The sequence below is a fragment of the Didymella exigua genome (assembly GCF_010094145.1).
Source record: "Didymella exigua CBS 183.55 unplaced genomic scaffold M421scaffold_14, whole genome shotgun sequence".
NCBI lineage: Eukaryota > Fungi > Ascomycota > Dothideomycetes > Pleosporales > Didymellaceae > Didymella > Didymella exigua.
Window position 1 is genome coordinate 494,171 of NW_022984788.1, and position 26,741 is coordinate 520,911.

The following is a 26,741-nucleotide window of genomic DNA, read 5'->3' on the forward strand; positions in this document are numbered from 1 at the left end:
TGAATCTGCCCGATCATCGGCCATTCCCAACGACGATCCAGAGGCCAAATGAGTACTTGGGGACACTCAGGAGTCCACCTGCCTATCCACCGGATTGACGGAATATCAACTAAAACAAATTGAGGGATGGCGATCAGGTCGAAAGCTCTGGCGTGGTGTTTTGAAGCAGCTTCACGAGCCCCGCTCAGCAAAGCCAGCTCCCACGTCGTCGAGACCTAGCGTGCAGCATAGACAGCTTCCTTATCCGGTTCTTAGATAATAGATTACCCAGCCGAGCTGAGAAACCACATTTACGCCATATGTATCGCAGACGATGCCGCAGCATACACTGCAGAATCTAAGTCCCGAAACTAGAGCTACGCCAAGCCATGGGTGAGATCAGGATTAGAAAGAGAGCGTTCCAAAAGCCAGGCAAGAGCACTGCAAAAATGCGGACTACCCGAGGTCGAGCAAATGTACCTCGACGCCGCTGTCGAGAACATGTACGCGGACCATCATCTATTGCACGCATGTTCTGATTCCGAAGAACGCGTTGACCAGTATCGCTACCCCGTGGATGATGATGCATCCTTCAACCACGATCAATCCAATAGCATCCTAGTGAAAGCTAGCGGTAGTCTTCACCGCCGGCCACCGTCTATCTTGGTTGTGTGTCGACAGGTTTTCCAAGAGACTCATAGCCTCATGTATGCCCCATCGACCAAGTTGGAACTGCAAACAAAGAAAGATAGCCCCATACCGGCCTTTCGCGTTCTGGCCATGTTGATTCGCAATGGTATCGTTGTCAACGGAAGCTTAATCAGGGTCAAGCTCGAACCTGGTGAGATTGTTCACACCGCAGTGAAACGCTTGATCATCTGGCAGATCTGTCCCTTATCTGCACGTATAAGTTTAATGCCTCAGCGAGGGAACGCAGGCCCTGTTCATCATCGATCAATACCTATGGTATTTGGCTGCGGTCATGCATCGCGAGCAGAATGTCCGTCAGAATGTGCTTCCACCTGCGATTCCCAGACCTGCGATTGCCGGCAAACTAACACATCGAACAATTTACCCAGATTTGCACAGCTCTGAGCTCTTTTAGCTAAAAAGAAAAATAGACCCACCCAGATTGTCGGTGTTGCCGGTCGGGTCCGGAACGTCTTCGTCCGTACTTCGTACACGCACCCCCAGTACCGGTAAGCGTGCCGCCTACTGCGTCGGACGTTACAGCTTCCGGTGATGATTTGTCGTCCTGACAGTCCGTGAGTCGTTGTATTGCAACGGGATGGTCCGTGTCGTGAGAGTCGAGAACGGAGGTGTCTCCACCAATCAGCTCGTTTGAGCCAAACACACGTGATGAGCTCTGTCAGTACCACGAATGGGCTATCCTGGGCGACGATTGCCCTACAACTTGTAGATGCCTACCGGTATTGACACACGATAGATGTGCTGAGTCCTAGAAGTCGATGGCAGAAGTCAAGGGAAGATGATGCAACGTCATAGGCCCTCGATGACTCGCCGAATCATCGTCAGCGGAGCACACCTTCTCAGAGTGGATCATCTCCAGAAGTTGACTACTGTACTTCGTAAAGCCGACAACCACCGAGCATGATCGGAGTGTATAAAGGCAGGATCCGCGATCAAGCTTGAGGACTAAATTAGCAGCAACATTCCTACCTCGTCCCAATCCACGGCATCACACATAGACCAGCAAGATGACAACACCAAACCTGACAGTCAACCACCTTCAAATCGGCCAAGGCGAGCGCATTCCCTGGTTATTGGAAGAACTCAATATCCCCTACAATCTCGTAAACTACAAGCGCTCTCCGATGCTCTCCCCACCAGACCTCAAAGCCAAGCACACTCTCGGCGCCTCTCCAGTGCTAGAAGACACCACTGACCCATCTAATCCCATTACGCTGGCCGAGTCAGGCGCCATCGTAGAGTACATCATCGGCAAATATGCCGACGGCAAGCTGGCCCTGGGTCCCTCACACAAGAACTTTGCGGACTATTTGTACTGGTTTCACTTTTCCAACTCAACGCTGCAGCCTGTGATTTTCAGACGCGCGATGCTAAGGGGCGCAATTCCGAACTCTGCTACGGATCCTAGATATCTTGGTGCAGATGGCAGAGTCAAGATCGCCTTGAACCACATGAACACCCGTTTGCTGTCTAATGACTGGCTTGCGGGTGACGACTTTACGGCGGCGGATGTCATGACAGGCTGGTGTGTTACCACGATGCGGGTATTTGAGCCGATCGATTTGACCGAGTATGAGGGCATTCTGGCATGGATAAAGAGGTTCAGTGGAAGGCAGGCATGGAAGACGGCAATGGGAAAGAGCGACCCGGATCTGAATCTGGAGGAGACGACGAGTGTAAAGGGCCCAGCACCGATTGAGCTGTTTGCGAAGGCCATGGCGGGCAAGATTTAAGTCAGTCTGCACTCTGCACCCATGTATTAGTCTATCAAAGACAGAATACCCCACCTGATCAAGGATAGCCTGGATCAAAGTCATTCGTAAACGATAGGAACAGAAGCTGCAATCAGATACTGCTAATAGCCCAGTGCTTTCGCCCTCTCCTCACCAAGCACGTCGACCAAGCTCATCAGCTTGAAGCTGGCCTCAGCGCTCGTGCCACCACCGGCAAGCTCATTTGCGTCGTCATGGGTCACAAGCAGACCGTAAGGATAGTCAGCATTGAGCTTATTAGGCACGGCTGCCAGACCATCGGTGTTGGTGACATGATCGATGCCCATCTCTTCGTTGTCGACGATAGTGAACGTTGTGACATATTCGTGTGGCGGCGCGCGCTCATACACCAGGTACGCGCTGATCCCCTGGCTGCTCACCATGATGTATCCGCCCGTGCCGTTCTTCGCAGTGACGAGCGTCAAGCCTTCAACGTCAGCATGGAGTCCACCATCGCCGACTTTGGCAAACTGGAGACCCTCGTTCGATGCATCAGGCTCGGCCCCATAGCGCCAGATGCCGGAGGGCTCTTCGCCGAGAAAGACATAGCCTGCATCTTCGTCGGCAACGCAACCTTCGACTTGGCCGCCCGAGCCACCAGTGAATTTGCGAACCAGATTTGTCTGAAGGGTACTGTTCGCGGTTGCTAATAGCTCGTACTGAAGGTATTCGGCCTTTTTGTTGTTCACGAAGAGGTACTGTTTCTTGGTCTTGGGGGAGAGATAGGTGCAAGAGCCATATGGCTCGTAATTCTCAGGGAGGGCCTGTATGCCACCGGTGATGTTCTTCAATGAACCGTCGCTAGTGACCTCCACTAGACAAAGGGTATTGTCACCCCGACATGCAGCGTATGCAAGATCGATACTGCGGTTTCCCACGGGGAGACCGTATATGATGTCCACGTTGTTCGGCTCCGATGCAGACGAGTGCTGCAGCAACTTGCCTGTGAGGTCAAAAACCCCGAATCCTTCGCCTCCTTGAGATTTGGTTGTGGTGATAATTCTGCTCTGCTCAGGCTGCGTCGGGTGGATCCAGATTGCTGGGTCGTCGCCATCGCCGCCGTTGGCCTCAGTCTCGTATTTCGCCTTGACCGCGACAAAAGAGCAATCGGGGCCGGCCCACTCAGACTCGCACCTGCACGCATTCGGACCGTCGCAGCTGCCATGGCCGGAGCAGTCGTTTTGACATGTGACATTTGAGCAGTATGTGCCAGAGAACCCAGCAAAACAGCTACAGGTGCTGTTTCTTAAAACCCCATTTTTTGAACAATTATCGGAGATGGGGTTCGCGCAGTATTCACACGGCTTGGTATGGGGATCATATGCGGTGTTCGCTTGGATCCCAAGCGCGCTGAGAGCATCACCCAGGGAACCAATTGCGATTCCTGTCTCGTCATGCCCTTCAAAAGCGAACGTAAGGGCTCCTGTGGGGTAGCTATCAGAGGTAGACTGCAGTACTGAAACATCGCCTCCGATTGAGAGATCGGCAATACCCTCTAGGCTGACAGAACCCTTCTGCTTGAAGCTTGCATCGTAGACTTCAATCACATTGTCGTGTGCAACAAGGAGATAGTCACTCGAATCGCCGTGGTAAGCGCCGAGTCCCTCGACTTTTACGTTTTCGCCCACAATACGAACCTCAGGTGGTTTGGTGCTCTCAGTAGCCTGGAAAGAGTACAACGTGTCGCCTTTGCCGCCAGAGAAGAAGATCTGGCCATCCAAGAAGACGGCAGCCGTCTCGCCCTCGATTTTAATGGGAAACGTTTGAACCTGGTGGGCGTGAGTGAGAAAACAGCAGTCGTACATCGAGATTGACTGTGGTTAAGAATTCAACACGCCAGGAGTTACGGTGTTGACAAACTCACCTCAAGAATCTGCAAATTATCGCCATCACCCCTGATCAAAAACTGCACGACCGTCTTCTTGCCAAATAAGAAGACATAGTTTTCTCCACTTGTCTGACTGCGCCAATGTCGCGCTACACTCCAATCACCCAACTGGTACTTCCGAGAACCTGCAACCTCGCTCCCAGTCGCAATATCGTAAGCGCGAATAATGGAATTTGGTGAAGGGATATTGAAGATGATGTCTCGACCGCCAACATCGTAGACTGGGACCGCGATCTTTGTACGCCCAGATATCTCATGTGAGCGCTCGCTGAACGTGGTTGCGTTTATGGAGTTAGAGGCAGAGAACGTACGGAAGCCGCCTTCTGCTGCACTACCATCGTTTGCGAGGAGAATCGGCAAAGATGTATAAATTAACGCAGCATTGTCTGAATCGAAGCCGGTAGCTGCTGGGGCGAGGGTAATGCTTGCATTCTGAGCAAACGCTGCGGGTAGCAAAGCTGCGACCCATGTGCACTTCATGAGATCCTTCATCATACTTGCTGGTATTGTGTAGTACGGAAGGAATGACCCGAATATATGTACTGGTAGACGTGTCTAGCTTCAGGCCTCACTCTCCTATGTGAAAACGCGCGTGCCGCATACGCTCGCACAATGGATAGACCTAGACCCATAAATGACCCTTGATCTGCACATAAATCATTACCTGAGAGTGAGGAAAGCATTTTGTTTCGATGCCAAGATGTTGCTGGATTTGTTGCGTCCTGATTGACACCGGCCGATGTTTTCACCTGCTCGATGGGGCGTCTGTCCGCTGGCGCTTCGACCAATTACAGCGCGAAATCGTGCAACGTGAGACAAGTCAGACAATCCTATTTGCCGCGATCAGTGTGATGTTTCATATGAGCACCCGCATGAAGGCAGCGACATAGTGCTTGGTATTCTGGGCAGTGTGCACGTCATGGATGGGGAATCGGTTAGTATTTACTGCACGTGTGGTGGATTCATGAAAGTACGGCGGAAGCATATTGCCATGAAATTGAGTTTAGGTGAGCGAATGGACGTTGACATAGGGCCAACTCCTCCGACATCCTGCATTATCAGATGAACGGCTCTTCGAGACAGAGCTTAGCCTTCTTCACTGCCCTACAATCGAGCACTAGAGCATCGATACGCTTGGGTAGCAGCGGGCTGTGCAAAGGTGAGCCAATGGAACCAAACTTGATGTTCGAGAGAGCGACCTGAGCGTTGGGGAACTGAGCCTCAACGTCGGAGGGCTTACCAGACGTAATGGGGCATTCGCCGCGAGCAACACCAGGCTCGCTGGGGTCCTTTTCTATGGGGTGAGAAGATTCAAGCCGAAGCACGTTGGCGTAATGGTCGTCCCACAGCGACATGACTAGATTTATGCCTTGAGCCATGGCCTGTACCGTAGTTAGTGTCCATGGAGGTAATCGAGAGAGATGAGGTGGAAATTACGTTGCTCATAGAGGCTATACTGCCTTATTTGTTGAAGGGTAGGCATCTTCTTTAATACCTGCTGCTGGTTGTTGCACTATAAGTCTTTGACACCGATACGGTATGGATTGAAATGACAATCGTTGGCGTCGCACGGTCCAGCATAGCGATCAAGTGAGTAGGTGCCTCCGCAGTTACACTCCTCGCATACGCTGTAGCTCTCAGGCTGGCAGGAGTCAGAAGTGAGCGTAGTGGACACGGAGTTGGCCTCCCAGACTTCCATCTCAGCGCTGAATATTGTTAGTGCAAAGAGCATCGCAGTCTCTAAAATGTAGCATCCTTACCAGCACTCGCTAAACTTTCCGACACTGGCATTAGTGTCGTTACTGGATGGCTGCCACCCCTTAGCGTCAGCCTTATCGTTGATGTACTTGAGGTCACGAGCGCATTGAGCGTCGCAGTATCCTTGAATTTCATGTCAGCACCGCGTTCGGACAAAAGAGCAGTGCACTTTAGCAGTTCAGTACTTGGCACCAGGTGTTCCCTGTCCCTTCTGAGGCATGGACACAAAGTATAATGCCCCGTTGAGACCGCAAGGCAATTGAGAAAGATCGACATCAAAGCTGAACTCATTGCCAATAAGATTGAACATTTCGTTTGTTTGCGTCCTGCATGAGGTGTGTTCGAGAGCCGATGTTGGTCGAGTACTGTCCCTTTGTGATGAACTTGAGGTTGAGTTGGTTGCCAGACGTAGTGATGCCGTGGGTACCGCTGTAGTCAGATCCTTCAATTGCACAGTTTACTGTGCAAGCCGTGTTAGATGAGCACAAGGACTCGTTCCAGGTATTGCCGTTATAACAGTTGGTGTAGCTGCCCGCAGTCTTGTCATGGAGCCTTGACCGGATCAGTAATTGTCCGTAAGGGCCCATCGTACATTTATCAGCGCCAATTAGCATCGATGACAATTTCACCGTTGACTTTCGAACAGCTGGTTCCGCCACTACTCGTGCATCGCTACCAGGTGAGCTTGGGATGAGTCTCGGTTTGCTGTGTTCCGATAACACAGGCTGAGGCATCTGAAGCGAAGAAGGCTACAACAGTCTTCATGGCGAGTGGAGATGGCATTGCTAGGAGCTTGGAGGGTTCTGGTGAAGTCGCCCGTTGCCTGCCGGGTCAAATTGAACAAATTCACTCTCTTTATAGTTTCTCTTTGATGTGGACTATGGTCGCCACACATTGGTACATGCACTTATTTCCGTCGCATAATCTGGGCAACTTCGTCGAGTGCTCTTTCATCAATGATAATCGATTCGGGGCTCATCGGGCGACGGTCCGATCAGCTCCATCTCCGGCTTGGAAATGTGTCTGTCGTATGCCTTGGAGGCTTGGTCGTACGACCACAGAGATCTGTGACCAATCCAGGTACTCGCTTAGGTAGCATCCCGGATATGGACGACGATCCGTGTAGTATAGCGCCAAGGTGATCATTGTCAAAGTAGTTGTGGGTTTGACGAATCGTGTCTGGCGCACTGCTCATTAAGCTTGTTGGCGTATGCCTTGAGTGATTTACTCTGCTCGCATGGTCTCCTGACCATTCGTGATGTTCTCACGAAGTAATGCGAGCCATGCATACTGCACCACCCCGCTTACCGCTGTAGAATCTTCGTTTACAGGTTGAACGAGACAGGCTCAAGAATAACCGGAAGTATGCACACGTTTAGCCTACACACCAAAGAGTGCTGTACAAGTTGGACGTTGCATCAAAATGATAGAAATTGAGCCACTGCAGTTGGAAAATCTGCAGAAGAAAGTGTCGTTTGCCGCTGCGATGCCTTGCAGTTGGAAGGATCGTCCGTATGTCGAGAGTCTTCGTTCAACGCCCATGGGTTGGACTTCTGCTATCAGTCATCTTTGTAATGTGAAACTCGAAGTCTCGTATCGAGAGTCAAGTACTCATTAACCATACCGATATAGTCCACCGGCACATAGGCGATATATCGCTCTGCCCACCAGCTCTTATTCTGCTCATTTGGCACACAGACGTCCTTTAGAAAAAGATCGAAGTTCGGTAGACAATCGACCCACAGCTCAGGGAAGCGAGCGCCGAATTTGTTGCTGTAGCGTCACTTCCCAAATCGTGTGTGCAGGACTGTTTCAAAGAGAATCCGGTCAGAATTAAGTGAGCCTTGAAACCAGGGACGAGCTCCAGAACGTGTTATCAAAGAAAGCAGTGATCCAGAGAGCCTTTGTCTGCGCTATAAAGGTGGTCGCCAGGCTCCTGTACGCCCCGCTGAATGCAAGTGTGCGACTGTCGATGAATGCAGGCGGAATCATGAAGCGATACAAGCGGGAAGGCTCAGGGGTCGTCTCCTCGGTGTCTTCAGTCGTTGGCATCGTCTTTCGAGAAGGAGGCTGGTTCTGGAGCCTAGGACAAGCCTCAAACACTGCAGAATCTGTCTTAGCAATGTACGGCTCCGCACTCGATGACAGGTGGCCGGGAAGACCAAGCAGCCTCTCGGTGTGGGAGCCAATTTGTGTGGTGTCTTTCCAGCCTGTGCCGCATATGGGTATGTCAGTTTTCAGCGTATCATTATTTGACAAGTGCGCAGTCTGGTGACTAAGTTTCGCGATGTCCGCATTGTGTACGCGGACAGTACCATTTCGGACGAACTCGAAGAAGTCCATATCGTAGTTCGGTAGACCACGATTTGTACCAATAAAGAAGACATCGTCGCTCGGATGTAGAATGGGGGTTTCTGAGTGTTCGTGGTACCTGTTGCTTTCTTCGATAATGTGCTACGTCTTTGCAAAGAATGTGTCAGCGATCTTGCGACTGGGCCATTGGCAAGAAGAGGAGTGATGAGTATGGTGGTTGAACTATCGATTGGTACTATGGAGAGTGGCGACTATCTACAGTGCGGAGAGCTAACCAGAACGAGCTGACCAATCGGAGAGCGTCCTTCGCAGACAAGAAGTCTCGGATATAAAAGAACCAATCGTCGGGACTGAGCCAGGTGATCAGCCTGGTTTGTAACAGCAGCTCAGGAATGATCTCAAAAGGCGTGAGTCTCGGCGGTGTTATCCAGCATGGACCGAGCCCCTATTCGCAGATAATCCAGTCGACTTGCACGCCAGCCGAAGCGTATACGCATGCGATGTCCCACGAGAACTTTGCGCCACTGAGCAGCACTACCTTTTTGAAAGAACCCAATTCATTTTCAGTCTTGGCAAGCTCAATTGTATGATATATTGTGGCGTCAAAGCTATCTCTCCCTTCAAGCTTAGGCAGTAACGGCTCTGACGTCAAGCGCGTAGCTACGATGAGTTCTGCTGTTTTGATTAACGTTTCTGACTCCTCGCCGGACGATCTGTCAGCTACAGTAAGCGTCCAACCTAAAGGGCCACAGTCGACAGCCAGTTCGACGCTAGAGTTGGAGCGCATGTGCTTCAGGAGATCGAAAGTTCTCGCCAAGTCGTGAATATACCCATTAACATGCTCTCCAGATATTGTGATCATCTTTGAGGTCAAACCCATCGCTTTTCATGATATGGTCGCTGTTCTGCATGTTGAGTAAGCATTTACTGGTACGCAATGTGAATAAGCCAGCTGACCTCAAAACCGCTTCATCTTAGCTAGGTGCATGCACTGTGTTCTCGACGCAACCTATGTCCGGAAATGGTTGTTCGTATGCAAAACAGTGTGCAGTCTCTCCTTGGCCCGGACACCTCCCAGAGAGCTTCCTTTCTCGATGACTAGGTTTGATGCGCTGGGACGTACATCACAATGTGTCTTCAACATCGTCAGGCCGTGGATACCTGCACATGGCTTTAGTGGAAGCAGTAGATTTCAAAAGCTTGAATGCGCTTGCCTGCACCCACAATGACAAGATCAAACACGGCCATGGCTAGATCCACGTGATCATGACACTAGGAACGAGATATTTGGGACGGAGAAACACGATTCAAACAATGGAAGATACGGCAAAAGACGACCATACCTCAAAATCACGTATGGACTTATCGTATACCGTGCAGTCTGCAGGTGTGTACGAGTATCGAGATGGCAGGGGAGAGCGCCACGCGAGTTAGTGCTTGGCTGAGATTGAGATCATCATGATGGTCCATTGGTTCTTTTCGACTAGAGTTCAAGAGGCTGCTGAACTAGATCAAGTGGCGGAAGACTCGCTGCCGCCGCAGGCCTCAGTTGCCAGCCGATCAATGTCATGTCTTCCGCGAAGGTAAGCACCAGCGGGTGACTAAGGGGTGAAATTGATCTGGCGTCAGCATTGGAGCAATCCTGTAGGGCAGGCTGCACAAGACCGGGTCATCCTCAAGCAGTCGCAGATGAGAGGCTATTTCAATGAGCTGAGATGATCGCGCTTGTCGCCACTGGTGTCTGTTACACGACGCGCCGAAGCCCTCGTGGCTACCGCACGTGTCAGCCGAAACTCGCCAGCAAGCACGGTGTGAAGACAGCAAGGTTTAATTCCCGAGTGCTCTGGCGAAGTACATTCTTGAGATGGAAAGCTTAATGGTGAAGTTGTGAGAGCGTAGAGGTTACTTGCGGAGGACGCGCGACGGGCCGGCGACAGATACGGCGCCGTCGCTTGGTAGTTAGTAAGTTAGCCGCTGCCACCCCCGCAAATTCTCCACCATAACGTGCACAACACAACGCCCAAACGCTATCTCAAAATTCCGTTGCAGGCTGTCGGCATCAGTGCTAGAAGGTCCTGCAAATTCAGCATGGGGTGAAAACATTTATCCATGTAGTGAGTACTAAGCCAGATGGGAACACAGCAACGCTCGAGACGCCCAGATACCAACAGGAAGGCCTATCGTTATCCGCGCAGTGCCGGTATTGTGGGCGGTATTGTGGGTTATCACTAAAGAATACCTAAGAAGGCACCTATATCTCCGCATCGGCCTCCATGTTACTTCCGATGTTACTTCCGATGGATGTCTACCCCAGCATAGCGACGTTCTGCTCCACAATGACGAGGTGGTGAGTGATAACCGGCCGTACCTGACTCGGGGATCAGCGAGGACCCTCCGAACCTGACTGTACCAAGACTTCCGCAATCTTTGTACTGTGATATATAAGATACGGCAAGCATGCTTGTGTTCCATTGTCTTGAGAATCTGTTGCGCTCTCCGGTCCTTGGTCTCGACATCATGGGTCTCAGCGGTGTTACTCAACGCTACCTCACAGCCTTCGCGGTGCTTAGCAGTGCTGGGAGTGCTTCTACGGTTACCTTGCCCGGGTATGGCAGCTTTTTCGGTACTACTGTCGGTCAGTATCTGACCAAACGACCTCTGCCAGCAACAGTCGATGCCTGGTTCAACATCGATTACGCAACCCAGCCAGTGGGCGGCTTGCGCTTCGCGCCCGTAGGGCCACCAGCAGCTTTCTCCGGCACTAGGAATGCTACCGCATACGGACTTTCATGCATTCAGGATGCGTCAATGGTACCATACCCTCAGGACGAAGCATGTCTGAATCTGAACGTCTTCCGTCCCCAGAATGTCTCCGCCGACAGCAGACTCCCCGTGTTCATCTGGATCCACGGAGGTGGCTTCGTGTCTGGGTCTGCGAGGAGCTTCGACGGTCCCGCTTTCGTGGCCAACTCAGAAGAGCCATTAATCGTTGTGAACTTCAATTACAGGGTACGGCAGTACCGTCTACGAGATTTGACCGTATACTGATCTGACACAGATCAATTCTCTTGGTTTCTTGCCGTCTCCCGTCTTCGATCGCCTGGGTCTTCTGAACCTCGGATTGTTGGACCAGCAGTTAGCCTTTGAGTTTGTGCAACAGCATATCTCAGCCTTCGGTGGTGACCCCGAGCGTGTCACAATCGGTGGTCGCTCTGCTGGTGCCCACTCCGTTGGTATCCATCTGTTTCATAACTATAACAAGACCCAGGGCGCTTCGCCTTTGTTCTCCAAGGCCATATTGCAATCTGGAAGTGTCACTGCTCGTGCCTTCCCCAACGCTTCCTACCCACTGTATCAAAGGCAATTCGCCGAGTACCTTGACCTTACCGGCTGCGGTAGTGTTGCCAATGGCACCGACAACGAGGTCATTGGCTGCCTCCGCGCAGCGAACATCACTTTGATTCAGGAAGCGAGCAACAAGCTCTTCTCTGACTCCGAGTACAACATTACGTGGCCCTTCCAGCCCACTCGCGGTGGCCCACTCCTTGAGGAAGCAGGCTCAACAGCTGGCATCAATGAGCAGTTCTTCCACGTGCCCACCATTACGACCAACGTCCGTGATGAGGCCAAGTACTATAGCCCTGGCGATATTGAGACAGATGGAGAGTTCCTGGACTTCTTCAAAAACTTAATCCCGGCCCTTTCTGCGCAGGACGTCTCTGACCTCAAGGCTTTGTATCCGGATCCCACCAACGACACCAACGGTGACTGGTCGCCATACGCCCACAGCCCCAACTCCACTCAGTATGATCGCATCTCTGCTGCGCTTACGGACTACATGTACGCTTGTGCAGGCCAAGAGACCGCGGTCCGGATGTCCGATGCCGGTGTGCCTGTCTATAAGATGCACTGGACAGTCAACAACACCTTTCCCGACTGGAAGGGTATCCCTCATACTTCTGACACCAAGTATACGTGGGCTGAAGGTAATGGCACTGGTGGTGTTCAGTACCCCGAGGTTGGTAAGCAGCTGCACACTTACTTCGCCAACTTCGTGGTACACGGCGACCCAAGTGCTGGAAACAGGACTGGTCTGCCGAATTGGCCGAAGTACGTCGACGACAATGCTGAGGGGATACCTGGACTTCAGCTACGATTTGAGTCTTTCGGTAATACCAGGGTGGAGGGTGATGCCATCAGGAGAAAGCAGTGCGAGTGGTGGAGAGCTCCAGAGAGAGCAGCGAGGCTTGAGAAGTAGCATACTGAATAGCTCGTCTAATATAGTTGGTTTCACAGCGTTAGATGATTGGCTTCAAGAATTGACAGCAGCGTAACCGTGAGTCCAGCGACCATCGCGCCTCCTCCGTGGACAGGTGCAGATTTGAGCTGGGCTTGTGAGCAATAAAGAACTGTAGAAGTTCCCAGTACAAACAATTCATATCATGCAAATTATCTCAACCATCTGTAAACTGTCTGCGAGATGGCGATGCGAGCAATAATTCCTTCGCATTCGCCAGGCTGTTAAGACCAACTGAATAATCTCTCGGCTTTACCGGGCCGAATAAAAGCAGACGTAGAGACCTACAGCATTGTCGCGCGTGCGCACGTTGACACTTCTGTGGCCGGCTAGATGCTCAGGTTATTAAGGCAAGTTGCGGTAAGCTCGTAGTATCAAATCCTGAGCTCATGTCGGGATCATGCTCGACGTGTGAACTTAGAACACAGTCCGAAGTCTTGAGTTCGTGCACGCTGTGTCGTTGCTTGAATTAATGATGTCAGTTGTTAATCTTCCCCACTCATTAAAATCGGTGGCATCGCGCCGATCATCCTCTGCATTATCATGTGTGCCTGGGAGGTCGTGGACCGACTTCATGTGTGGTTGAAAGATGCATTAACAGGTATGAGCCCACCTTTAGCACATTGGCGCTTGCAGACTGCTGAGGAATGTCCAAGCAGGTGGGTCGACATAGGGGCAGAAGAGCAAATGTAAGCGAAACAAGTATGACCTGGCCTGCACACCCAGCCTTTCACCATTGTCTCTTTCAGCTACAATAGTAGGTGAACATAGATCCCGTAGTCTCATTTTTCCCTGCATCTAGTATGGCCGCATTGTACAAACGCCAGTATAATTTTGTTTTGTCGTGTCTGTAGAACTAGCCCCCTAGCCAGTGCGGCGATAAAGACGAGCAGAACAACCATGAAGCTGTTGTGAAAGCCGATCGCATTACGAGAGATGCTGAGACGCCGAAGTGAAAGATCTATCGTTGCTATTGCGAAGGTTCCATCGTGACTTGACAAGAACACGCAGTACGGAGTTTTGAGGAGCAGACGTCATCGCTTCAGCTTCGAGTTACCTAGCGTCTCTTACAGTAAAGTGCAAAACCACCATCAAACAACGGAAGCAACCAATCAACACCCGTGGACTGCTTTGGTCCTGATATGTAACCAAGCCTGTAGAGAGCTCCAAGCGAACCTCCAAATACGCTTGACCCGAATAGCTTACCCGCGGAAGCAATGTTAGACGAATAGAATTGCACTCTGACTACAACTGCAGCTGAAAGCGGACTTTACGCTTTTTCCACGACGCCGATGCTAGCTCGAATCGATGCCTCGAGGTACACAAAGGTAAATACAAAGAAATGTTGTCAGTTCACGGATTAATCCCTTAAACAAGGATTCAACTTTCTAGAAAATCATCATGGCAGCCCTCGCAAAAGAAATCGTGCTTGTAACCGGAGGCAAGTCACTACAGACACGATGTGTCTTCATACTGATTCTTCCACAGCAAACAGCGGCATTGGGTTCGAACTCGCTCGCCAACTCCTCGCGAAAGGCACCTACCACGTCCTCCTCAGCGTCCGCTCGACCCAGCGCGGCACCGACGCCCTCAAAGACCTTGAATCTCGCAATCTCCCAGGCAGCATCGAGTTTCTGCCCCTCGACCTTCAAGACGATGCAACGATCGCACAAGCAGCCACCTACGTGACCACTACTCACGGCCACCTCGACATACTCGTTAACAACGCAGCCACCGCCTCTTTCGCCTCCGCCGACCGCGCCGCGTTCAAAGACTCCTTCGACACTAACGCCACCGGCCCCTACCTGCTGTCCAAAGCTCTGATCGACCTGCTGCAGAAAAGTCAAAACCCTCGCATCATCAACGTGTCCTCGGGCGCTGGTTCCATCGGCCGCCGTCTCACTCCCGCCTCACCCATGTACAAGATCCAAGCCGAGCCGTACCGCACTAGCAAGGTAGCGATGAACATGTTGACGATGTGTTTGCATGTTGAGTATGGGTTGAACTATGGGGATGATGGGAAAGGCGTGAAGGTCTTTGCGCATGATCCGGGTTTTACGGTGAGTAATCTCAGTGCGGCGAATACTAAAGAGCAAGGAGCACGGGCTGCGGAAGAGAGTGTGAAGAGCTTGATGGATGTTGTGGAGGGGAAGAGGGATGACAGGGTGGGCAGATTCATACATAACTCCGGGGAGTACCCCTGGTGATTTTGATAGGTGGAGCTCACACTTGTGCAGTGGGGGATGGATGGTTTTTGTATGAGTATTTTGAACTTTTTTCCGGTCGCTCTCAGACTTGTATACACTGTGTGAGCCTTATAGCTCGAATTGCGCATTTGTACGTACTTCCATCGCATCGTCATGCTCCAGGCCGTAGCCGAGCCTTCATCACTCTCCATTCGTTGTATCGTACACCTATTCCTCTTTGATCACACCCCTTGGCCTGGCCTTGATAATAGTGCTCATGTCACCAACGGGAATATCGGGGATGGGTAGCTCCATGATAGCCACAACGAGCGCCAGTAAGAAGTAGAACCCTAAAACTCCTGTGGCGAAAAAGCACGCTCCAAGCCCAGTCGCCAGCCGTGTACCAACAACGATGTTGCCGCGTGCGAGGTGGAAGAAAGCACCAGCACCGAGACCGAAGCCGATAGTTGCGAAGACGAAGATGATGACGAAGACCAAGTTCGTGCGGAGCGAGCCGATGAGGAAGATGAAAGAAAGGATGCACATGACCATCGGGTAGAAAGCTTAGAAACGTCAGCTTTTGTCAGTTCTGGTCAGGAGCTCGTTGTTTGACATACCAAAGCTTGCAGCGAACATTGCAGTCTGATTTCCAGGTCCTGGGCTTCCAGCACCTGAGCCGTCAGGGTTGAAGTAGCCAATAGCATTATACCAGGGAATGAAAAGTGTGGCGTAGGACAGGAAGTGAGCACCGTAGGCGAAGAAGACCATCATGGGAAAGGTGTTGCCGAGCAGGAACTCGCCGACACCAGCGATAAAAAGGAGGACGCCGCCAAACCAGATGTTGACGGTGGTTGTTGCAACTGAAGATCCACCAGAGCCTTGCCATCCCACTGGTGATGGTTAGTTCGATGTTTGCTCTCTAGAGTGTGCTACTTGCTGAAGGAGACGGCGAGAGGAATGACGCCCACGGAGAACCCGAGCACACCAATGGGTGTTGGGTTTCCAAATCGCGTACGGAAATCACCCGAGACCGGCGTCTTAGGAGAGATGAACAGCCTCTCGTACAGCTCTGGTGTTAGGGTTACTGTTTTGGCAAGCTCATAGCGAAACTTCTCCTCAGAGTCGAAGTGCGTGTTGTTGGACGCGACGGCATGGTGATCTTGGGAAGCCATTGCCGTTGTTGTTATTATTATTGTCGCAAATAAGATGTCCGTCGATGATCAAGGATGGAAATGTGAAGATAAGAGGCAACCCTGACCTGATTGATACCTATGAGAAAGGGGGTAGGCAGACAAGGGATATGTATACAAACCACTCAGGTACCCCGGATCGAACATCTAGCCATGCTTACTCCTCAACCCATCGACGCCAACATAGCGCCCTTCCAGTCGTCCATCAGCTTTACGGAAGCCACGGGGCTTGAGACCAGACGTTATTCGTCGATCTGAGCAGAGCGTGGCATCTGCAACACCGATGTCCCAGACCATTGGAAGACCTGGTCTCCGACTTGCATGAATCTGGACTCGAGGCTCGAATGGCACTTACCATTTCCAGCCTTAAATCAGTAGCCGATGTCTTGAAAGTCGGCTTTATGCCCTCGACCACTCGTTTGCCCGCGAATGTCCCGAGAGCACAGATGGGGAAGTGTCGAGGCGGTCTTACCCACCAATCAGACATTGACGGATATAGGGCCAGCTTCAGACTTGAGCCAGACGAAACCATCAACGCACTCATCTCAGATCTGGGGGAAAACGCGGGGTGCATAATGTGCGGCTGTGTCAGCGGCAGCCAGAGCTTAAAAGTGAGATTTGTGTTCAAAGATGATATTGGCTGTCTCCAACTCTTTCACCCGTTTGCACCCTCGACCTCGCATTGTCTCGCGCGCCGCTCAACAGCTCACCTCACCTTTTAAGATAATCCTACATCCTCCGAAATCAAGATGTTTGCTCTGGCCGCTGAACGACTCGTGCACACTTGTCTTCGCCGCCCCCTCTTGTCGGAAGCTGCCACGGAAGGCTAGCGTCGTAAAGAGCGTGATAACGCATTGCGCGGTGCGGAAGAGGCGTTCGAACGAAACCGTTTATGTCAATAATGGCATTTCGAAAACAAACGCGAATGCATTGTGAGGGCTCAGTCGATTGTTCGCTGGACCTGACAAGCAGAAGGTGAGCTTCGATGAGTCCCACAAACTACATATCTCGCTATTCATAAGAGAAGGTAGACCCAGGTATACGACTCAGCGGAACGCGCCACAGGTAGTTCAGCGAGAGGTGCGTGTCGGGGATCGAGATGCTTGAGCGATTAAGGTGTTCTCCTCCACACTGACGTCACCGGCTGGTCAGCTGAGACAGCTGCCGTTGATATGCCTACTCACAGTGGGCGGAGCGGCCAAAGAAGAAGTCCACGGATGCATCGCAGCGGTTAAATAGAAAGATCGCTATACTTTAAAGTCTGTAGAGCGCGGGCAACTGCTTGAGCAAGTGAGCGAATTAAAACTTGTCTGGAGGCCCATCGCCGCCTTCTTCCACCTCGAAGTCAATATGCAGGTCAATAGCCCTTGGGAGTATTTGCTCCACAATCAACTCACCAGCTCGCGATTCATTCAAGCCTTTCACCACGTATCGAGCGTCCTCCAATACCTTGCTGGGGACCTGCACGCCAGAACGCTTAGCCTTCAGCAACTCACCAAGCTCCTGGCTACCCGATGCCGTCATAAGAACGTACCCAACTATGAAAAGAAGCTCGCTCTCCTTCTGCATATAGTCAGACTCAAAGATGTGGACCAAGTCGTCACGGACATGATCTTTCACCGCACGTAGCAGACGCCAGCACTGTCAGTGTAGCCTGAGGTAGTCGAATGCGATCTCGATTACCTCGACGTGGAGGAGGTCGCGAATAAGGCCGACGCATTTGGAGACAGAAAGCTGCCTTGCAGGTTTCTTCTTGGACGTCTCGCCAATGACCTTTTAGACCTGCTGTGCGTGATCGTTGCCGTCCAGCTTATACTCCCAGCTGCCCTTCACGAGCACCTTTTGTACGTCTTCGGTGCGAATATCCTTCGGTCCATTGGCGTCGCAGGTATGGCTTTTGAATGCCTGCATGGTTGCATCGAGCTCCTTCAGTCCCTTCGGACCTTCCTCGAAGTGGATTAACCCTCTCTTTGTGCCTGTCGACTCAGCGAGGTTGGCGGCAAATGCACTCATGGCAACTGCGAAGCGCTTTAGACATTCGTCGGGCGTTTTCGGTGCTTCGCCGATGAAGAAGGTCTTAGGCTCCTGCAGGCCGATAACGACATCGAAATCCTTTCACATCAAATTTTGAGTTTTGCCACCGTTAACAGCATTGTAGAGGTGAGCGCTTGACATGAACGATCCCCACGCATTGACAAAGGCGATGCTAAAGTTGTGGAACTGCATCTGCACCCAGTACTTCCACAGTCCGCAAGACCATGGGGGTATTCGATAGAGGTGGAATGGTTGAGGGGTGTTTTTGCGGTTCAGTCGTGGTGCGATCTCGCGTTACTGGTCTTTCTGCGCCCACAACTCGATAGTGTCGACGAAGCATCGCAAGACATCATCATTCTGCTTCGGCCATTTATCCATCTTGATGTTTTGGTGTAACTTTATCTCCTCATCGATGTCGCCGGTGACAAAGTGGGTCACGTCTGTGAGACGCTCGAAGCCATGATCTACCTCTGCGCGCAACATATGGTGGATGTCGAGAAACAATGTTGCCGCAAAGACGAGCGGAAAAGTGACTTCCTTGGTTTCGAATATTCTTCGCGGCAGACGGGTGAGCTCGTCTTCCACTGGCGAAGGATTGGGCTTGGTGGTGCTGCAGTAGAACTAGAATTCGGGCAGGATTTCGAGGAGCAGGATCTTGTCTTCCATGAATTTGTCATTGTCGCTCTTTCTGTCTCGATTCGACGACGGGCTGTACGTTCCATAGAAGCCAGTTTTCGTCTCGGCGTGCGGGTTGACCTTGTGCATCCCAGAGAATGCGTCAGGAATTAAATAGGCTGGCCACATCAGGGCGTCGGCAACCTTGAACATCGCAAAGTTCATGTCGTCCGCTGGTCGCTGCTTGTGTGCCTCCGAAGTGCCAGAAGCAACACATTGAGAAGCGTGAAAGATCTGCAGCATCCTGCTCGCACCGCCGTGTTTGGCAGAGGCAATTTTTAAACCTTCCACCACTGAGTGTGACAGATCCACGGCGGTGTTCGTCGTAATGGAAGCGGCGATCAGGTCGTATCCGCCCTCCTTGTATCCCGCCCAAGCGTGAGAGACCTCCGTTCGCATTTTGGGCAAGCTGTGGAGCAGGAGATGTAGCGCAGAAAAGTCCCCTTCGAGATCGTTAGGACGCTTGGCCTTGTAGATGGGTTCAAGTGCTGGAGTTGCGTTGAGGGCGTGATCAAAGGCCTCAGACATCTCCTCGATTCCAAATGCCCGGACATGTTGAAGATCTCATTGATAGTTCTTGGTTTGCTAGTGGGCGCATGTGCTACTGAAAGAAGGGGGCTCAAGATGCTACAAATGTTCTTCAAGATCCCGAGAAAGAACGCATGACAGTTGTTGAAGTCGTTGTCGGCATTGTCCGCCAATATTACCGTAATTTTCTCAGAGTAAGACTGTCGGCGAAGGATGGCAGTGTCGAGTAGAGCAGCGAGCTTAGTGGGGATGGCGACAGGTGGATCGTCCAAAGTGGCGATGAATTCTGCCATCGGCGCCTTTTCTTTCGCTAGGATTGTGTAGGTAGGTCATCCCTGTGGCGTCTTTCCCCCCTTTGCTGGAACCTTTAGTCTTAGGGGAAGTATAACCTCTGCTCTTTGCTGTCGTCGCGAGACATTACGCTATGTAATCTCTGTCCAATCTCAGTGCAGGTCCTGCAAAGGCCCTGATGGATGGGCTTGTGGTCCCGCCACTTTGTCGTAGCCAGTAGCCAGGTACTCACGTATGATTACTATACTTATGGTACGTGCTCGGCAGATCCTTTGGCAGCCTGGGAATATTGGCGGCTTCTCGTTTTGTCACATAGATAGGGAAGACTGACACGCGAAGGTGAAGAGCCTTCATGAAGTACCTACAACAAATGCTTGGTTTTGTCCCGCTGGAGCCGCGCATAGATCTCGACGCTAGTCAGCCGGTTTCAAACTGAGGAGTGGATGTCCTTGCATTCTGCGGCTGCGTGCTGCAAACTGCATTGTGGTTTGTGAAGGTATTCACTGCCTGGTTGGCTAGACGTTTCCCCAAACTTTATGGTATAGCTGGGTGGATGCTTTCCCACCTTTGTTGAGCTTTCGCCTCGTTTTGCACAGGACGAATCTGCAGTGTGTCTGCAACAAATCAAATATTTCTGGTGAGTAGGCAGCTCTCGGCCAGAGGTCTGGGTGAAATATCGTGATCGAAACAATCGCGGCCTGGACAAGCAAGCTGCGAAAAGATGAGTAGTTGGGTTGCGCCACTGATTGCACAAACGTATCTCAAGCAAGATACCAAAGGTCCTGGCCAGCTCTGCGCCTCTTCGCTAGTGCTTGTTGACTGGCTGACTGAAAGCTCGCTCTGAGTACCGCGGCCAGCAATGGTTGGGCTCCCGCATGACAGCGCGCTTGGTGTTTCACATGACGTGTCTCTCACCGCAGTTTGTCCGTAAGCTGCAGCGCAAGGCGAGCAACGTAGGTACCGGATACCTAGGAGGTGCTGGGCATGATCAGAGGGCAGATGACCGCCTTCTTAAGAGCGAACAGTGTACGGCGCGCGTGGTGGGGGCGATTCTAAGCAGCGATAAGCGGCGATTAGGAACCCTGTGACGGCTCCACCCGCGCGAATGCGGGAGCCTGTACTCTTATGCAATGATCCAGGACCTCGATACTGCATGATCTCTTAACGAACGTACTGGCACCATATCCACGTCCTTCTCTGTACAACGCCTTGTTGCTCGTGCATTGGCAGGCTGTTCACAGCCCGTGCCTGCCAAGTTGGAGAGCTTAATGCTAGCAGCATCACCATTCAGCCAGCTCGACTAAGGGAACCCCAAGCTGCTGTTCGCCGCCCACGACGACAACAGGGGCCGGTGACAGCTTCGAGACTCGCCCTACTGCCCTCTCCTACTTTTGTGGAGGCAGACAAACGCACAGAGAGCTGTTGTCCAACGACCGACCGCACCGGTGCCTTTACCATCTCTCCGCTTGTGACATCGTTCACTGCTTTCAACGACCGAGCTTCTACGCGACCCCGCAGACTTTCTCAGTGCCCCTACCGCAGCTCTGCAGCTTCTACACGTCTTGGACCGCTGTATGTCAGCTACGTGACTACCACTTTGCGCGCATCAAGAGCTACAACGTTACTACCAGCGCTTCTCGCGTCATCAGCGGGAAACCTGCCTCGGCGTTCGTCCTGGCAGACGAAACGACCTCACATCCTAATCCCCTAATCGCCTCCGACCGCCCAGCCACCACGAATCCCCCAGCTTCTTCTTCCCCAGAAACCTCTGCCCACATTACTACCCCCGAACCCTCCGCAAGTGCTCCCGAGCAACCAGTCAACGCCACAGCCGCACGTCAGACCTCGGCCGAACAGCATACGAGTGGAAAGCGCAGATATAGTACGCCTGAGAGCGACGAAGACCTAGAGAGCACAGAGCAGCAGGACAGTACAGCAGGGCCATCCCGTCATAGATCAAAGCGTAGGCGCGGGCACGACGGGATAATGCGCCTCGACAACGACACATCAAAACCGACGCGGTCCCCCTCACAGAGCTTCACAAATGGGTCATCACGCTCGACAGGGCCTAGATCGCCCTTGGGGAGAGTTGCAAATGGGGACTCGCAAGGACGTGCGGAGAGTCACGGCTCGCATACGAACGGAAGCTCGACAGCAAATGGCAGGCCAGTGCCAACAACATACTTTGGGCACAACAGAGATGAGGTTACTCGAATTCTCATTCAGAGTTTGACGGATCTGGGGTATCATGATGCAGCAGGAGCGCTTTGTAAAGAAAGTGGGTGCCAGCTGGAAGGGCCAACTGTGGCGTCATTTCGCCGCTCGGTGCTCAACGGAGATTGGGAGCTGGCAGAAGAGCTGTTGTTCGGAACCGTAGTACATGACAACGGTGGTGGTGTAGGTCTGGATGACTCGTATCGCAAGTCTTGGGGCAAGACACGATCAAGGGCGAACTCGCAACGTTCGGGAGGCCTCACGCTCGCCGAGGGCGCCAACAGAGACGAGATGCTATTCTGGATGAAGCAACAAAAGTACCTCGAGCTCTTGGAACGGAGAGATCTGGGCAACGCCCTCGCAGTTCTACGCCACGAGCTTACACCGCTGCACCAGGATGTTGGGTGGCTGCATGCGCTCTCAAGGTAAGAAAATGAATGCTCGAACTTTCGATGTAAATACTGACGGACTGCAGCCTTATGATGTGCCCATCAGCAGAAGGTTTGAGACATCAGTCGCAATGGGATGGCGCGCAGGGCGAGTCGCGAACACAACTGCTTTCTGATCTATCCAGTACGTTATCTATAACCCCGCAGCTGTTTGGTGAAGAAAGCTCACATAGGACAGAGTCAATATCTCCCAGTGTGATGATCCCAGAACATCGATTGTCTGCACTTCTGAATGAGGTCAAGGATATCTGGATCAGCAATTGCCGCTACCACAATACCACCGACTCGCCCTCTCTCTATCTCGACCACAACTGCGAACGAGATAATTTCCCTACCAAAGCAGTATTGGACCTCAAAGACCATACAGACGAGGTTTGGTACCTGAAGTACTCGAACGACGGTACAAAACTGGCATCAACAAGTAAAGACACAACTATCTTCATCTACGAGACTTCGTCCTACAAGATCCTGCACCATCTTGAGGATCATCAAGATTCGGGAGTGACGCATCTGGCATGGAGTCCAGACGATTCTAAGATCATCACATGCTGTGCGCAGCCAGAGAACTCTGCGCGGATCTGGGATGTGAAGACTGGCGCGTGCATACTATGCATCAGTGACTTCACGTATCCGTGTACGACAGCAGCATGGGCGCCTGACGGTAGGCACGTGGTCATTGGGTCGCAGGACGACAAGCTTGGATGTGGTGTCTGGGATCTGAGCGGTCGCCAAGTACACAACTTTTGCGAAGATGGCTCAAAACTTCGCCCAAACGATCTTGCGATATCCCCAAATGGCGAACGTCTCGTTGTTGCGTCCGACCATGCAATCGCGGTCTACGATTTCGCCAGCTACAAGAAGCTTGTCGAGTGGCACCCTGAGTCCAAGTCGACGAGCATCACAATCAGCCAAGATTCGCGCCATATGTTGGTCAGCATGAACCCGGATATGATCGAGCTCATGGAGATTGAAAGCGCAGACTTGATCCAGAAGTTTGAAGGGCACCAGCAGAAGCAGTTCATTATCCGCTCGGCATTCGGCGGGGCAGATGAGAACTTTGTTGTCAGCGGCAGTGAGAGTGAGTTTGGAGCCTGGAGCCACACATCAACGATGTGTCACTGACATCCTATTAGACTCGAAAATTTACATCTGGCGATCTAACGGACTTCTTGTCGAAACTCTCGACGCCCATCTTGGCTGCGTTAATAGCATTGCATGGCATCCCACAGATCACAGCGTATTTGCATCAGCGGGCGACGACCACAAAGTCAGGATCTGGAAACCTAGTCGGGCGCCCATTATGGAGATCAGCCGCAGCGGTTCTAACGGCTACGGAAGGTAATGGATACTGTAAGAGGCGCACATTGTCTGTTCGGTCAGGAATGCATATCTGGCGTACGGTCAAAGACATATATGGGTGTTTGGGTTCGGGCGGTTGAAGCGAGCCTCGATACATGCTGCAACTGGGAACGGTTCATGTTTGCTTGCTTATTACACCTCAGTGTAAGAATCGGAATGGTATCAATTATTGCTAACAAACTATCAGTGCAAAGACGTCTTTGAACATACTCTGGGCGGTATATACTAAACCTACTACCTATTGCCACGAGGTGACTGCCTCCCATGTCAAGCAGCGGCGTCTCAGCTCTGGTCCCCCGGTCCGCCTGGACCAAAAGCGAGCTTGACCGATCGCTCAGTCTCAATAGCTGGGACGCCGTTTGTTATGAACCTGCAGTTGTACGAAGTACGCAAGTACCTACCAAAGCTTCCCCGCGCTACTCCTGTCTCCACCAATCACGTCACCCATACAGTTACGCTATACCTCTCTCGGCACGGGCATTGCTGGGGTCAACTCTCCGCCCAGCTGTGCTGATGACGTTTGCTCCAATTTTTTAACGTCGGTACGTGGAGCTACGTATTCACCCGCGCGCGATGAAGCTTGGGCCCGGCTTAGCTTCACAACTCCAGCCAAAAGTCGACAAGAGACGAGCATCCTGACCCACATCACATCTTCCTTCGAGCCGGATCTGATTATGGCAGATGCGGGGATCCATGCATGCCCAGCTACATGCACCGCGAACAGATGATGAGGGACGAGAAGACGGCAGGACGATATGGGCGTACATTAGCTAGCCCGGTCTTGCCTCGATACTCTGTAGGATCTGTGTTGCTCTTAAGTACCTACCAGTTCCATCAAACTTGCTCTGAGGCAATTTCAGCTTCCAACTGAGTCGCGATGTCCCAGCCAATCTCCTTGCTTGGTCTTCTTGTAGCTATTACGCCTCTGGCACGAGCACAGTACAGCGATAGCTCCACACCATCCTTTACGCTGCCGTCCGGCTACACTGTGTCCAGCTTCAACAACTCCGCACAACCCACAGCATACAACCGCAGCGATTTCTCACCCAATGCCCTCGCGTCGCTTTGGGATCTCGTAGGCCCTGTGGCCACTGGTCCAGTGACCAGTACAGCTTCTCCGACACCAGAACCCACGGCGTATGCTCAGCCAGATGGCGAGGTCTTCCATCCGTTCGTCAGTAGTAGCTACCCAGAGGCGAAAGATTTGAAGCTTCCTGCTGGCTTCAAGTGGGGATTTAGCTCCTCGGCATATCAAATTGAAGGTGCCGCGAAGGATGAGGGGAAAGGACCGAGTATCTGGGACTTGCTGTCTCACCGCGTTCCGAACTTTGTCAGCGACAACTCTACAGGAGATGTAGTTGCGAGTAATTACTGGCTTTACAAGCAAGACATTGCGAGACTCAAGGGGCTGGGCATACCTGGTATGCAACCAAAACATCTCCAAAACAAGGGTGGGTAGAGATTGACTTAATCACAGCATTTAGCCCCAGTTTCTCGTGGCCGCGCCTCTTCCCCTTCGGCCATGGACCGGTCAATGAACAAGCGGTGCAGCATTATGACGATGTCATCGCCGAGATGCACGCCAACGGCATTACACCCGCTATCACTGTAAGCCCAGCCAATTTCTTCTGACCCGGATACTGATGAAAGTAGCTCTTCCACTGGGACACACCTCTCGCTCTGTTCACCGAGTACGGCGCCTGGACCGACCGACGCATTGTCGATCACTTCTTCAACTATGCCAAGTTCGTGATTTCTCGTTATGACGAGTATGTGGATGAGTGGTTCACCATCAATGAGCCACAATACTGCAACTGGCAATACTCCTACTATCCAGCTGGAAAGTACTACCCAGCGCCAAATAACGTCACCGGCGGTCCTGAGGCCCGCTTCCTATGCGGTCACCACACGCTGCTAGCACACGCCAAGGTCGCAAAGTGGTATCACAACGAGTTCAAAGGCCGCCACAGAATCACCTTCAAGAACAGCGGCAACTATTACGAAGCCAATAGCACATCACCCGGCGACGAGGAAGCACGACAGCGCAACTTCGACTTTAGCATCGGTTGGTTTGGAGGACCCTGGACTGATGGCGACTACCCGGCCTCTCTGAAGTTAACGCTAGGCGACCTGCTGCCCAATCTTACACAAGAAGATAAAGACATGATCAAAGGATCCTGTGACTTCTACGCAATCGACCCGTACAGCTCCTTCCTCGCCTATGAGGTCGACGGCGGCCTCGAAGCTTGCGTGTCCAATCGCTCGCACCCGGGCTTCCCGGACTGTGCCGGCAGCACGAGTCTCGCACCGAATGGGTTCCCGATTGGCCCAGCTGCGGATCCGGCAATGAGCTGGTTGTACAGCGCGCCGTCCGGCGTGAGACGGTTCTTGAAACATATCACTACCGAGCTGTTTCCTAGTATTCCGGATATCGTGGTCACCGAATTCGGGTTCGCGGAGCCGTTTGAGAGCCAGTGGAATACTCTGGCCCCCGCGCTGTGGGATCTGCGCAGAGCGGATTATTTGCAGCAGTATCTGGATAACATTCTATTGGCTATCCATGTGGATGGGGTGAATGTTACTGGGGCGTGGGGATGGGTAAGTACTCCTTTGCGATCATCGATGAAGGATGAGGGACTGACGATTGCAGGCGATCTTTGATAACTTCGAGTGGGGCTTGGGCACGAGTGTGAGGTTTGGACTGCAGTACGTGAACTACACGAGCTTGGAGAGGACACCGAAGGCCAGTGTGTTCCAGTTCTTGAATTGGTTTAAGGAACATGAGGAGACGGGTAATGCGACGATGCGAATGGTATGAGAAGAACAAGGTTCTCCAGAAGTGAGACTTACATCTGTTACCGGAGTCGCATGTAACGTAAAGTTCGAGAAGGATTATAGATGAGGCAATCCCACAGACAGTCATCCGTTTCGCGGATCAAAACTTGAGAAGGTAATATGAACGATGCACCCTAATCGGACTACAATCAAACACAATTTCATCGTGTCAGCCCCTTATCGTGAGACCGATTAGATGCAAGTTCCAGGATTGGGCGTTGTTGAGGAGGAGCAAGACATCAATGGCGAGCTCGAATAACAT

General features: G+C 52.0%; 12 protein-coding genes across 12 annotated transcripts; 6 read left to right on the top strand and 6 right to left on the bottom strand.

The window, feature by feature from the left end:
• The first annotated feature begins 253 nt into the window (after window positions 1-253).
• On the top strand, window positions 254-1,108 carry M421DRAFT_158855 (uncharacterized protein). The gene has a single exon (XM_033587651.1). It carries the CDS (start codon window positions 454-456, stop codon window positions 1,072-1,074), a length of 621 nt encoding a protein of 206 aa, XP_033448583.1. The 5' UTR covers window positions 254-453; the 3' UTR covers window positions 1,075-1,108.
• A 226-nt stretch (window positions 1,109-1,334) lies between these two features.
• M421DRAFT_420877 (putative glutathione S-transferase) lies at window positions 1,335-2,564 on the top strand. The gene has a single exon (XM_033592628.1). The coding sequence runs from the start codon at window positions 1,698-1,700 to the stop codon at window positions 2,421-2,423; it is 726 nt and encodes a 241-aa protein (XP_033448584.1). The 5' UTR covers window positions 1,335-1,697; the 3' UTR covers window positions 2,424-2,564.
• M421DRAFT_5385 (thermostable phytase) lies at window positions 2,546-4,845 on the bottom strand (the record flags this gene model as incomplete). Its single annotated transcript, XM_033595161.1, has 2 exons — window positions 2,546-4,231; window positions 4,327-4,845. 2 exons carry the CDS (start codon window positions 4,843-4,845, stop codon window positions 2,546-2,548), a joined length of 2,205 nt encoding a protein of 734 aa, XP_033448585.1.
• A 563-nt stretch (window positions 4,846-5,408) lies between these two features.
• M421DRAFT_101161 (glycoside hydrolase family 7 protein) lies at window positions 5,409-7,207 on the bottom strand (the record flags this gene model as incomplete). Its single annotated transcript, XM_033586608.1, has 8 exons — window positions 5,409-5,732; window positions 5,788-5,806; window positions 5,865-6,056; window positions 6,111-6,231; window positions 6,301-6,434; window positions 6,475-6,660; window positions 6,785-6,842; window positions 7,162-7,207. 8 exons carry the CDS (start codon window positions 7,205-7,207, stop codon window positions 5,409-5,411), a joined length of 1,080 nt encoding a protein of 359 aa, XP_033448586.1.
• Window positions 7,208-7,508: 301 nt separating this feature from the next.
• Window positions 7,509-9,789, bottom strand: M421DRAFT_392076 (uncharacterized protein). Its single transcript, XM_033590014.1, has 6 exons — window positions 9,636-9,789; window positions 9,464-9,582; window positions 8,915-9,283; window positions 8,711-8,866; window positions 7,979-8,562; window positions 7,509-7,881 (listed from the first exon to the last, which is right to left on the bottom strand). Exons 1-6 carry the CDS (start codon window positions 9,667-9,669, stop codon window positions 7,668-7,670), a joined length of 1,476 nt encoding a protein of 491 aa, XP_033448587.1. The 5' UTR covers window positions 9,670-9,789; the 3' UTR covers window positions 7,509-7,667.
• Window positions 9,790-10,938: 1,149 nt separating this feature from the next.
• Window positions 10,939-12,679, top strand: M421DRAFT_63458 (acetylcholinesterase precursor; the record flags this gene model as incomplete). Its single annotated transcript, XM_033596065.1, has 2 exons — window positions 10,939-11,430; window positions 11,480-12,679. 2 exons carry the CDS (start codon window positions 10,939-10,941, stop codon window positions 12,677-12,679), a joined length of 1,692 nt encoding a protein of 563 aa, XP_033448588.1.
• A 1,440-nt stretch (window positions 12,680-14,119) lies between these two features.
• M421DRAFT_101164 (NAD(P)-binding protein) lies at window positions 14,120-14,925 on the top strand (the record flags this gene model as incomplete). The annotated part of the gene is made up of 2 exons (XM_033586609.1): window positions 14,120-14,159; window positions 14,207-14,925. The coding sequence occupies 2 exons, from the start codon at window positions 14,120-14,122 to the stop codon at window positions 14,923-14,925; spliced, it is 759 nt and encodes a 252-aa protein (XP_033448589.1).
• Window positions 14,926-14,987: 62 nt separating this feature from the next.
• Window positions 14,988-16,156, bottom strand: M421DRAFT_392085 (plasma membrane ammonium transporter). The gene is made up of 3 exons (XM_033590015.1): window positions 15,842-16,156; window positions 15,522-15,794; window positions 14,988-15,467 (listed from the first exon to the last, which is right to left on the bottom strand). Exons 1-3 carry the CDS (start codon window positions 16,074-16,076, stop codon window positions 15,133-15,135), a joined length of 843 nt encoding a protein of 280 aa, XP_033448590.1. The 5' UTR covers window positions 16,077-16,156; the 3' UTR covers window positions 14,988-15,132.
• A 1,237-nt stretch (window positions 16,157-17,393) lies between these two features.
• M421DRAFT_5390 (uncharacterized protein) lies at window positions 17,394-18,107 on the bottom strand (the record flags this gene model as incomplete). The annotated part of the gene is made up of 2 exons (XM_033595167.1): window positions 17,394-17,657; window positions 17,877-18,107. 2 exons carry the CDS (start codon window positions 18,105-18,107, stop codon window positions 17,394-17,396), a joined length of 495 nt encoding a protein of 164 aa, XP_033448591.1.
• A 642-nt stretch (window positions 18,108-18,749) lies between these two features.
• Window positions 18,750-19,331, bottom strand: M421DRAFT_5391 (uncharacterized protein; the record flags this gene model as incomplete). Its single annotated transcript, XM_033595168.1, has 1 exon — window positions 18,750-19,331. The coding sequence occupies one exon, from the start codon at window positions 19,329-19,331 to the stop codon at window positions 18,750-18,752; it is 582 nt and encodes a 193-aa protein (XP_033448592.1).
• A 2,277-nt stretch (window positions 19,332-21,608) lies between these two features.
• M421DRAFT_5392 (WD40 repeat-like protein) lies at window positions 21,609-23,627 on the top strand (the record flags this gene model as incomplete). The annotated part of the gene is made up of 4 exons (XM_033595169.1): window positions 21,609-22,261; window positions 22,312-22,409; window positions 22,464-23,363; window positions 23,419-23,627. The coding sequence occupies 4 exons, from the start codon at window positions 21,609-21,611 to the stop codon at window positions 23,625-23,627; spliced, it is 1,860 nt and encodes a 619-aa protein (XP_033448593.1).
• A 795-nt stretch (window positions 23,628-24,422) lies between these two features.
• Window positions 24,423-26,605, top strand: M421DRAFT_420884 (glycoside hydrolase family 1 protein). Its single transcript, XM_033592629.1, has 4 exons — window positions 24,423-25,065; window positions 25,122-25,252; window positions 25,298-26,242; window positions 26,295-26,605. The coding sequence occupies exons 1-4, from the start codon at window positions 24,522-24,524 to the stop codon at window positions 26,460-26,462; spliced, it is 1,788 nt and encodes a 595-aa protein (XP_033448594.1). The 5' UTR covers window positions 24,423-24,521; the 3' UTR covers window positions 26,463-26,605.
• Window positions 26,606-26,741: the final 136 nt, after the last annotated feature.

What these genes read in the sequence shown, in the direction of transcription:
- M421DRAFT_158855 (XM_033587651.1), top strand. Translation starts at nt 454, where the DNA reads ATGTACCTCGACGCCGCTGTCGAGAACATGTACGCGGACCATCATCTA.
- M421DRAFT_420877 (XM_033592628.1), top strand. Translation starts at nt 1,698, where the DNA reads ATGACAACACCAAACCTGACAGTCAACCACCTTCAAATCGGCCAAGGC.
- M421DRAFT_392076 (XM_033590014.1), bottom strand. Translation starts at nt 9,669, where the DNA reads ATGGCCGTGTTTGATCTTGTCATTGTGGGTGCAG. An exon ending in TCTTGTCATTGTGGGTGCAG is followed by an intron (nt 9,583 to 9,635) that starts GCAAGCGCATTC and finishes AGCCATGTGCAG; the next exon opens with GTATCCACGGCCTGACGATG. An exon ending in CCAAGGAGAGACTGCACACT is followed by an intron (nt 9,284 to 9,463) that starts GTTTTGCATACG and finishes TTGACCTCAAAG; the next exon opens with ATGATCACAATATCTGGAGA.
- M421DRAFT_392085 (XM_033590015.1), bottom strand. Translation starts at nt 16,076, where the DNA reads ATGGCTTCCCAAGATCACCATGCCGTCGCGTCCAACAACACGCACTTC. An exon ending in TCCTCTCGCCGTCTCCTTCA is followed by an intron (nt 15,795 to 15,841) that starts GCAAGTAGCACA and finishes AACCATCACCAG; the next exon opens with TGGGATGGCAAGGCTCTGGT. An exon ending in AATGTTCGCTGCAAGCTTTG is followed by an intron (nt 15,468 to 15,521) that starts GTATGTCAAACA and finishes GACGTTTCTAAG; the next exon opens with CTTTCTACCCGATGGTCATG.
- M421DRAFT_420884 (XM_033592629.1), top strand. Translation starts at nt 24,522, where the DNA reads ATGTCCCAGCCAATCTCCTTGCTTGGTCTTCTTGTAGCTATTACGCCT. An exon ending in GCATTACACCCGCTATCACT is followed by an intron (nt 25,253 to 25,297) that starts GTAAGCCCAGCC and finishes TGATGAAAGTAG; the next exon opens with CTCTTCCACTGGGACACACC. An exon ending in TTACTGGGGCGTGGGGATGG is followed by an intron (nt 26,243 to 26,294) that starts GTAAGTACTCCT and finishes TGACGATTGCAG; the next exon opens with GCGATCTTTGATAACTTCGA.